This window comes from Tinamus guttatus, unplaced genomic scaffold (genome assembly GCF_059628265.1).
Source record: "Tinamus guttatus ecotype Peru unplaced genomic scaffold, ASM5962826v1 Tinamus_guttatus_pri_ptg000197l, whole genome shotgun sequence".
NCBI lineage: Eukaryota > Metazoa > Chordata > Aves > Tinamiformes > Tinamidae > Tinamus > Tinamus guttatus.
In genome coordinates this window covers 3127056-3136966 of record NW_028288731.1, presented here as the reverse complement: position 1 = coordinate 3136966, position 9911 = coordinate 3127056, and the positions used below count along the sequence as shown (strand labels likewise).

At 45.6% G+C, this 9911-nt stretch overlaps 1 protein-coding gene across 2 annotated transcripts; it reads left to right on the top strand.

Annotated features, from left to right (window-relative positions):
* The first annotated feature begins 774 nt into the window (after positions 1-774).
* LOC104573216 (shugoshin 2) lies at positions 775-9394 on the top strand. Of its 2 annotated transcripts, none has more exons than XM_010220407.2 (8): positions 775-913; positions 1252-1427; positions 1690-1752; positions 2577-2671; positions 3723-3964; positions 4874-6838; positions 8166-8292; positions 9182-9394. In XM_010220407.2, the coding sequence occupies exons 1-8, from the start codon at positions 775-777 to the stop codon at positions 9381-9383; spliced, it is 3009 nt and encodes a 1002-aa protein (XP_010218709.2). In that variant the 3' UTR covers positions 9384-9394. The 2 variants fall into 2 exon arrangements, with proteins under 2 accessions (XP_010218709.2, XP_088379830.1); XM_088523704.1 differs by having other exon boundaries at positions 805-913; positions 2613-2671.
* The last annotated feature ends 517 nt before the right edge of the window (positions 9395-9911 follow it).

Here is a 9911-nt window from a genome sequence, read left to right as displayed (position 1 = left end):
GCTGTCTTGGTGGTTAATTCTCTTGCTCAACTTTTATTTGCATGCATTTGCCCAATGGTTTGTTGGAATGCAAATAAGTGGCATCTGTAATGTCATGTGGCAAAGATTTGCACTGTTTGAATAGGGCTGTTTGGAAAGGGTGTTTTGTGAAAGGGCAGGTTAGCACATCCACAATGTTCCCAGCATAACTCAGAGCAGCTCTTGGATGAACGACATGCAGCCTGGTGCCCTGTTGGCTCCAGTAGCGACCCTGTGTTCAGCCAAACGCACAGCAAGAAAACCTGCGGATGGCTGCAGTGACTCCCCTCTCGTCCCTCTCGTGGCAGTTTGGGGTAAAAGCTTGGGCTTGCGGAATTTGTCCTGTCTGTATTGGAGAAGTGCATTTAGCCCCGTTGTGCACAGCGCAGCGCATACAGTGCCCGTCACGGTTTCCCCGGAGCAAGAACTAAGCTGAAGGGGGAAACCTGAGTGTCTGCAGCATCGCTCCCCAGGGCAAGGCCGGGACTTTCAGACTGGCTATCCCGCTGACGGATGTTTATTTATTTAAATTCATGAATGAATGAAATTCGGAGGAGTCTGTCTATTTCGCAAACGCCGCAATTCATCACGCTAACGCCTAACAACTGCCGCGCAGCTCATGGCGGTGCCTGGCGGCGCGACATGGCGGCGGGGCGGGGCGCGGCGGGCCGAGGCGGGGCGCGCGCCGCCATGTTTGTATTCAAAAGTCCGGCGGGCGCGAGCGTTGCTTCCTCCTTCCTGCCGCCGCCTGCGGCCATGGCGTCCCGCGAGGCGCTGGAAACGTCCTGCCTCGGCCTGCAGGGCGCGCGGGAGCGGATGCGGGAGAAGCAGGGCGCCCTGCGCGCCGCCAAGCTGAACGCGTCGCTCGCCTCCCGGATCAAGACCAAGATCATCAGTGAGGGGCGCTGCGGGGGGCCGGGGGGGCGCCTGGCGGCCGGGCAGCGCTGCGGGCGCGGGGGCCGTCCCGCGGAACGGTGTTCGTTTTTCGTTTAAAAAAAAAATCAGAAAAACAAAAAAGTTGAAGCTGCAGGTTGCGAAAAGAAGCTTTCCTAGCGCGACTGCCTCAGCATGGGGAAGAACAGCGCTGTGCTGCTGACTTTGCTGGCGTCGCTGGGACACGGAGATAAGAGCCTCGGGAGGCTGCTCTAGGAAGGGCCAGGAGCACGGTGAGGGGAAGTGAGCACAGGTGAGTCTGTGGATGCTCACACTGGGGCACTTCTCTCTTGCTAACAGATAACTCGTCCACTATTAAAGTCTCCCTGAAGCGCAACAACAAAGCGCTGGCACTGGCCCTCAACGCGGAGAAGGCCAACGCGCAGCGGCTCACCCAGGAGAGAGCGGTCCTGCAGAAGGAGGTGGAGCAGTGCCACTTCCACAACGCTGCTCTGCGCCACAAGCTCTGCTTTCTGGTATGGTGCTGGCACCAGCGGTGCAGCTGGCATGGGGGGGCAGGCAGCTGCAGCCTTGGGTTGGTGAGCACCAGGTGCTGTCTGTGTCCGAAACATGGCACCCTGCACTGGCCTCTTCTTTCTCATAAGCCATGATCTAGTAGATCTTGATCCCTTCTCCTCAGTAGAGCTGTATCTTGCTCTGGGTAACAGCATCCTTGTTGGAAGAGATGTTTTGATTTAACATCTTTATGGTTTCTCTCTCCTTATTATCTCACTGTAGAATAGCACTCTGAAAGAAATGGAAAAACTCATGGCAGTGATTAAGACAGCCCGGCTCTCTGAGGTAAGCTGTAGGGTCTGAGAGCAAGTGCTTGTTGTACTGGGAAGGAGGCAGTGTCTATGTCCCTTGCTGTGTGTTACCTGTGTACCGAAGTGTTCAATCCTTTGTTTTTGTCTCTTTGTCTGGATGCATTTTTAACTTGTTATTGATGATTTCCAGAGCTGTGTCTCAAGTAGCTTCTTTTAGAAGAAAGGCTATAGTTATACCTCTGGGTCTGCCTTCCTCTGGGTCACTGGGTATATTGACATATATATATATATATATAGAAAATTGACATGGCAGTGAATTTTATATGTAATATTATATGTATGGTCTGTTTTATTATTTCATAGTTATATATATATATAATACATATATATACACATATGTAAAAATTGTTGCCTTTGCAATTCTGTTTAGAGGTAGCATACTTTCTATGTGCCCTGTCCCTAAGGAGGGATGGTGGGGGGAAATTTTTCTAGTTTCCAATCATCTAAACTAGCTTAAGACCAGGGAGATGTAAACTGCTGCACTTTATTGCATAATTTGTGCTGTAAGTCACTTTCATAAGGCAACAAAACCCTGTGAGGTTTGTTGCAGCTGTACTCCTTCACCAGTATGGATGACATGCTCTGGGGAGGCTGATCAGGACATTGCAAATGCAGTTTTGTTGAACCTTCCTGAGTGGGATGGGGCGGACCTGTAATTGGACAAGAACTGGTAGTACTGGGCATGCTTCCCAGGGGCTTGGAGTCCTATGTCTCCACTAAAACTTATGTGGAGCTTCAGCTGTCTGTGTGCTGAGGCAAGAGCTTTGTAAGCCACCCTTCTATTGCTGTGCTCCCCAGTTCTATACAAGTTTTGCCTCTGTGTCCAATGACCAGAACAACAACAAAACAGAAGATAGCTGGGCTGATGATACCACAGATGGTCAGCTTGTGAGGTAGGCCTGAAAATGTCAGATACTACTAAGCTCCTTCTGGATTTTGAAACGCTAACCTTTGTCTGGTATTTTACGTGTATGCTTATTTGACTGCTTTCTGTGAGATGCCTTCTGGAATGCCACTACTCAGTATTTTTCTTCACTCTGTATCTTTCTGCTGTCGTTTTTCTTACTCGCTCTGTGCTGTGATGATTTGTGCTGCTGTAAATTTGCACCCCATGTTTGCTAATGGCAAAAATTCCTGTGATTTAAGTGTGCGCGTAGCTTAAATGCATGCGGTCAGTACGCATATCTGTATCTGTGTGGTTAGAAGTTGCACCTTTCTTTAAGTGTGCCTTTTCTTCATAAAATAGCCCGTGTCTTTATAATGCCGTATATATTCTTGCTGTGGCTATCTAAAGATGTCTAAGTAAGTAGTTTTGCAGGAAAAAAAAAGTACAGTGTCTGATACCAGCTGGTATTGCAGGGAGAAGTGGCTGAGTCAGTGCATCTTCATGCTCTGTACACAATGGAAGAGCTTAGATGCTGCAGTTGGCTGCTTCATTTTTTGTTACATAAAAATGATTAATAGTCATCTGCTTGTATGATGAAAGTTTGTGTTTTGGGGAAAAAAGTTAAAGTGGGATCTTTTAGGATGTGTTGATGTTTTATGTTTCTTTTCTGTCTAGTCTCCCCTTTGAACACAAGGGAACCCCTTTGGTTCCCAGAGGGAGCTGCCCACAAGCAGACCACTAACCAACACGGCTGGTCTCTCAGAGAGAGAGTTCCAGTTGCAACCTGTGTGCTGAAAGGATTTTCTTGTTGCTTCGGGTTTTTTGTTTGTTTGTTTTTTGTCTCACTTATGTGTTTGCAGGTGTGCTTCCCTTATGAGTTGTATTTGTCTCAAAATGGGAAATCAGTCGTGGCGAGGCAGTGCAGGTTCTTCACAAGCATCCAAAGCCTTCAGAATTGCATTTCAGCGTGGGGGGTGGAAGCAGGTGCTGTCCTACTAGATTCTGGGGCCTTCACAATTACGGAGCATGCTTCATTGCTGCTGTTCTCTTTTTACCAGGCCTGCAGTGGTGCTCTTGAAAGCACCTGTTTCCAAGCAATGTGATGAGGGAAGGAAAAATGGTAGCTCTTCAGCAGTACAAACATCCGCAGTTGATCTCCAGCCACCAGTTCCCAATAAGACCCAGGAGTTTGTGCCTGTTGTCTCCAGAGATACCTTACCACAAGAGCTGGGTGAAAATGTGAAGCCCCATGAAGCAATAGAAACAAGAGAGGCTTCTGTTGAATGTCATGTCCTTGGAGGTTTGTGTTCCCTGCTTCTGTTCTGGGGTAACTTTTTATGTCAAGGTTCAAAAATGACCCAGAAAAGTTATTCTGAAAGAGCAGTGTGTTTTTTTGTTTGCTTGTTTTTCCCCTTTTTGGAAGGGATGGTGGGGCGAAAGACATTTGCAGTGTCTCAAGATGACTTATCAGTTTTCTTGGGTAGTTGCACTGAGCTTACATAAGATTTCCAGAAATGCAAATATGCTATCCCTGAGATTCTGCTTGCATGCACAGCTTCTCATCCTTGTGGGCACGATCAAATATATGCTCTTCTGTATCTTTTGAGCTATTCTGATGCTGCTCAGCAGTCTTTGTACAAAACCAGGGGCAATGTTTGGGCAGAATAGATTAGATCTGTGCTGCACTAGTGGTGTCTCTCTCTCCTTGCAGGATAAAGTATGTCTGACAATACTTTTCTTATTCTCTGCTCATAGTGACTCCTTACACCATGAGAGGGGAGACACCCAAAAGACAATTTAAAAGCAAGCATTGGGTGTTGTCCAGCTGAACACCAGCTGTCCAGCTGAGAGTGGCTACTTGGTTCTGTCATGGCTTTGGTAGAAAAGTGGGATGACATGATGTGGCCCTTCATCTTCTCTTAAGATGCTAGTGGAGAAGCATAGATGTGCTCAGGTTTGGGAGCTGATAAAGAATGCTTCTCTGTATGCTAAAGAGGAAATGTTGATCAAGCTTTTGAGGGGGCTGAGTTGAAAGTCTTGCAAGTAAAAACCCTTTGGGTAGGGCTTGCTGTCCTTCCTTTTCTAGTGTTAGGGTTCATGACAATGTGCAGGGTGTGGGTTTTAGTAGAACTGAGCTGATTTTTTTGTCTCAGCATTTCTCAGTCTTAGGAATGTGTTTATTTTTTATTTTTCCCCCTCTTTCCTGCAGAGTGTTCGCTTGCCACCCAACAAGATCCCAGCAGTTTGCCAGTGCTTACGTGGGAAAGTCATCCTCTTTCACATGAGGATGACGAGATGGTGAAAGATTTCTGTGATCGTCTCTCACAAGGGCACATTACTCAGCGAAGGAAGCGTTCTACCCTATTTGCAACAAGCACTCCGTTTTCAGCTGAGGATTTCTTCTCACGCATTGGATCAACTCAAGTGTCCCAGTGGAGTATTAGAAAGGACAGTAGCAACTCCAACAAAAATAATACGCAGCAACAGCTGAAATCACCCAGCTCCCTGGCTTCACCTGCTCAAACTGCTGTTGATTCTGACATAAAAGCTGTGGGTGAAGAAGTGCTGAATGATCAGCCACAGACCAAAGAAACTGTGTGTGATACTGAAATAGATCCCAAGTGTAGCCAAGTTCCTGAACTTGTTCCTGTAAAAGTTAGAAGCAAAGGTAATGGCAAAACCACGGCTGCTAAAACAGATGTTAAAAAGGCTAGCACAAGAAAAAGGAAAAGCAACTCAATTAAAAACAATGCAAAAGATGTCCCTGATGCACCTAAGGGTGAAGACAGCACCCAAAATGCAAATAAACTTCAGCCGAAAGCAATGACAAATTCTACTGGGTCTGAAGTTCCTGAGATGAGGCAGGTTGTTTGTGGGGAGGCTTTGGAAGGGAAGAACAGAGGTTATGGTGCATGCCTACATTCTAACTTTCCTGATAAAGTCCGAGGTCCCAGAAGAACCTATGTTGTGAATCCAGCACAGTTGCATAATCTCCAAAGTGGAGACTTACTGCAACAGGGTGAAAAGGAAGCTGTCTTGGAGATGCAAAGTGTGGACAGCTTGTTGAAAAGCCCAGTTCATACCTTCTCAACTCATAAATCTCCCTCAGATGATCACAGTCTACAATGCTCACTTTCCTTAAAGAAAGAGACTTCAGGTATATGTACTTTGCAGCAGGACTCATCAAGTGTGAGCACAAAGGGCACGAGACGGAAAACCAGCAGGAAAACTAGAGTCATTTCGCAAAGAAGTGACTCTGATGAGGAGTATGTGCCAAAGAGTGTGAAAATGTCTGAGGCTAAAGCTGAGGAACAGCCCAAAAGCAGCAAGACAAGCAGGAGGAAGACTGTCAGGGAAAGCAATGGTAACGATCAGAGAAATGAAATGGAGGTTTCTGCACCACGTATAGGTGTTCAAGGAGTAGCTAAGGAGAGTGCAAAAGATTTGCCAGATTATCCTCAATGTAGCAGAAAAACTTACGTTATACGTCCTTTGGATCTTCCAAGAAACTTGGATTGTATCGAGACAGATTTTGAACGGGAAGAAGTTGCACCTTCTGAGTGCATTCCTGGGAGCAAAGCTAGCAAAATTCCCAGAAGTAAAAAGCTGGTGACAGCTCAGAACAAAAAGAAACGGACGGGGGATCTTCAAGAAAAGGGACAGAGTCACAACAACATGAATGCCCTAAAAAAAGATCTCTGTCTCATACCAAAGCTGCAGAGCACCTGTAATCCTACAGAGACTGATCTCCTGGCCAGACAGAGTGATGGAGCCAGACTGCTTCCTGGAAGTTCAGCAGAACCTGTGTACAGGCAAGCTGTCCTGCCAGAGAAGTTCTCCTACATCAAAGATGTTCTCTCCAAGCCAGAGGCCTTCCATGAGGAGCAAATAGCTGAGATCTCACTTACAAATAATCTTATGAACCTTTCGGACAGTCTTGAATCCTCCACTGTAAGGTGTTCTGTAGGTTTGCTGCTTGGCTCCAGTCTTACAGATCTACCTGTCTCCAGGACCTTAGGTACTGAGGACTGCAAAATCCCAAAGAAATCTTCTGCTTGTCCAGAGAATGTTCTGACATTTAAAGAAAGGAGTGCGGAGGAAATACTGGAAGGAAGAAACCAGGCTGAGTTATGTTCTAAAGAACATTTCCAGAGTCCATCTTTGAAGAAACCTGGTAAGTGGTGGACCTAACATGTCCAAGTTAAGTGTGGACTGGGGAGGACACCCATATTTGGAGTGAGTGTAAAAAAAAAAAAAAAAAAAAAAAAAAAAAAAAAAAATGCATGGAATGAATGCTTAGGTTTCTTCTCCTCTGCCCCCCGTTGCTTTTTAAAGCTAAAGATCATTGTCTGACACACCATTTATGCTTCTTATTTTTAAAAGATGGCCGCTGCGTATCTGATGTCTGAGCTCAGACTTTCCACTTAGTGGGCTGTGAACTAACTACTGGGTAGTCATTTTTGTGGCTGCATTGGCTCTGCGTTAATCAGTATTACTGCATGAATCTCTGGTTGCCCATTCAGGCATGGATACTGGGAAAAAGGCAGAGATCATGTGCTGAGTGGCCTTGTTTTCCCAGTCTTGCTATCTGCAGGATATGTCTGTTTCTTTAGAAAAGTCTATGTAATAATGAAGTGATGCAGCCTGGCAGTGACCAATGCCTGCTAGAGTCTGTTGTGGTGGCGGAGGGTATGAAGAAGAGGGCAGACTTTTGGTCCTGGGTGCTTAATGCTGTGAGAATTGGGATTTTGTACTTTTAGGTGGCAGCTGCTATCTTTAATGCAAAATTGCAGTAAGTCTCCCTCTCTTTCCCACACCTTTGCCCCAAAGGCTTTGGAGGGTGTATCCCTTGGCTGTTAGTACCAGAGCTAAGCTGAGTCTTTCTGGAAGCTTGCTGTTATTTGGTCTGTAAAGAGAAAGTTGTTTTGTAGCTTTTATTGGTTTGTTCTCCGTCTTGCAGCTGTTCCTAAGCAGGCCTACTCTAGCTATGGCTTTGCAGGGAGGAAAGGTGTGTGTGTTTTCCTGCCTTTCACCTCCTGGCTGACTTATTTGAAGGATGCATCAAACACGTGCAGGTTTCTCCATTATGTTAGAGGTCTCTTAGGTTATCTAGATGCCTTGAGTTTGTGGGATTTTTTTTTTCTCTTCTCCCCCTAGGCTGTAAATTTTTGGGTGTTAGAGCTGTCAACTGCCGTTTGTATAGAGGAAGGCTACTGGACCTGAGCCTGAAGGTTCTGGCAGTATTTGTGACCTTGTGTATTTTTTAGTGAAGAACTTAATTGGAATCGTGAGCTGACTTGTGAGAAACAGGAATGGGACTTGTGAACAAAAACAGTGTCCTAAGCTTAGAGACAGTGTTAGATTGGGGATGGTACCCTGCTCTAGAGTGCTCAGAGAATCCTGGACACGCAAGCCTTCTCTATTTGGCAGCTGTATGTCTTAAGATGCCTGCAAATGTTTTGAAAACACTGATCAATTCACATATGAACATCTTTTTGCAGACACTTGGCCACTGCAGGACTTGACAAATGTCGGGAGCCTGTGTTCCCCCAGCTCAGAAGAAGCTTTGGGACGTCGACCCAAGCGGAGACGGGAGCCTGCCTGCTATGCAGAGCCAAAACTCAACAGGTTGGTATTTAAACTATCGCTTTTTGTGCCTCTTCCCATGCTGCACCCTCTTCTCTTCCCTCTGCCACTATGTCCTCCCTTGTCCTTCTCTCTAAGTTGTGCAGTGTTTGTACAGACACCTTGCAGATGTTTGTCTTTCAGCCTCTCTTACCTTGTGTGTTTCTTAGATCCTCAATTTAGTTGAGCCAAAATTCTGTGCTACCGCACATGCCTGTGCAGACTCCTGCTAACATACTACTAAAGATTTGATTTCCCTCACCAAAATAAATGTGCCTCTGCGCAGGCTGCCTTTATGCTGCTCCAGTGAGGGCTAATGTGAGGATAAAACACAAGATAAGCAAGGAAAGATTAGGGAGAACTCTGCTTTTACTTAGAGCCAGAGCTCTGATATCCAGAGCTCTATATATTTATAAAACAATTGAGCAGTTCCATTTAATCTGGTACCTATGAAGGAAACAGTGGAGTTTGGAGAGTGTTTTCCATGATTGAGTTGGTTCTGTATAGCCATTTTTTGACAGTAATGAATTCCAGAAAAGTATCTTTGTCCGCTCCCAAAGAAACTATGGATTCAATACTTCCAATGGTTACTGTATAGAACCATTTACCTCAAAAGGTTACCTTTGGTGGTTACACTACTGAGTAATATTATATTTTCTTTTCCTGAAAAGAGTCATAGTTTGTTTTGTCAGGAAGTAGTTGTAATGGGTCAAAAGGCAGACTGTAGAGTCAGAACGGCTCCTGTACTGCAGGTGGAATAAACTGTATCTCTTAGGCACTTTCTGGTGGAGCATTTCAGTAAAAGCAGAAATAAACCAACTTTGCAGACTGAGATCTTACACATCATCAAGAAACCCCTTGATAGTGCCATCTAACCATTTTGGTTTTGCAGCAAACTGAGGCGGGGCGACCCATTTACAACCACAGACTTTCTTCACTCTCCTGTCTACAAAACCAAAAAAAAGAAAAAAATGACCAAACCGAAGACCTTGAAGATCAAAGTGGAAGAAGAATGGCTTCCTGAATCATGTCCCAGTGCCAAGACAGACAAGCTACTGACTGTGGAGGGAAACAAGGAGCCAGAAGTGATATAGTGCTTGAACCGGCAAGCTCGTAGTTTGTGTATGCTTTCAAGAATCTCTCATGTATTAAATTTGTGCTTTATAAATAAAGTTTTATGTGAACAGTATAAAAGCTGTGTGACCTTTGTTTTTCTCCTGTCTTTAAATGCTGCAGTGCTTGTTTGCAAAGGCTCTGCACAACTTTGCACTCTGCACTGCCAACAGTGTGGCACCACTGGCAGTTAGTCTCCCATGGAACATGCATCAGCCTGGAGGGCTGTCACTGTCCAGCTGTCACTAGACAGTTGTGTCCATGGCAGAATGCTGAAGCTTTGGACAGCTCTGGAGGTCCAAGCTCTCTGCTGAGCTTAGAGACCTGTGTTGCATTACTGATACATCTTCTTTCACTGTATTTGCTGCCAGTGAGAATTTGCATAATCATAGAGATAAAGACCGACTCCATCTGTGAGGACCACTCAGGACAGAAGTGCACACTTTGAACTGTGTTAAAGGATAAGGGAATGTGCCTCCATGAAAGCAGGAAAAATGCCCCCTCTCCCT

What these genes read in the sequence shown, in the direction of transcription:
- LOC104573216 (XM_010220407.2), top strand. Translation starts at nt 775, where the DNA reads ATGGCGTCCCGCGAGGCGCTGGAAACGTCCTGCCTCGGCCTGCAGGGC. An exon ending in GATCAAGACCAAGATCATCA is followed by an intron (nt 914 to 1,251) that starts GTGAGGGGCGCT and finishes TCTTGCTAACAG; the next exon opens with ATAACTCGTCCACTATTAAA. An exon ending in ACAGATGGTCAGCTTGTGAG is followed by an intron (nt 2,672 to 3,722) that starts GTAGGCCTGAAA and finishes TCTTTTTACCAG; the next exon opens with GCCTGCAGTGGTGCTCTTGA.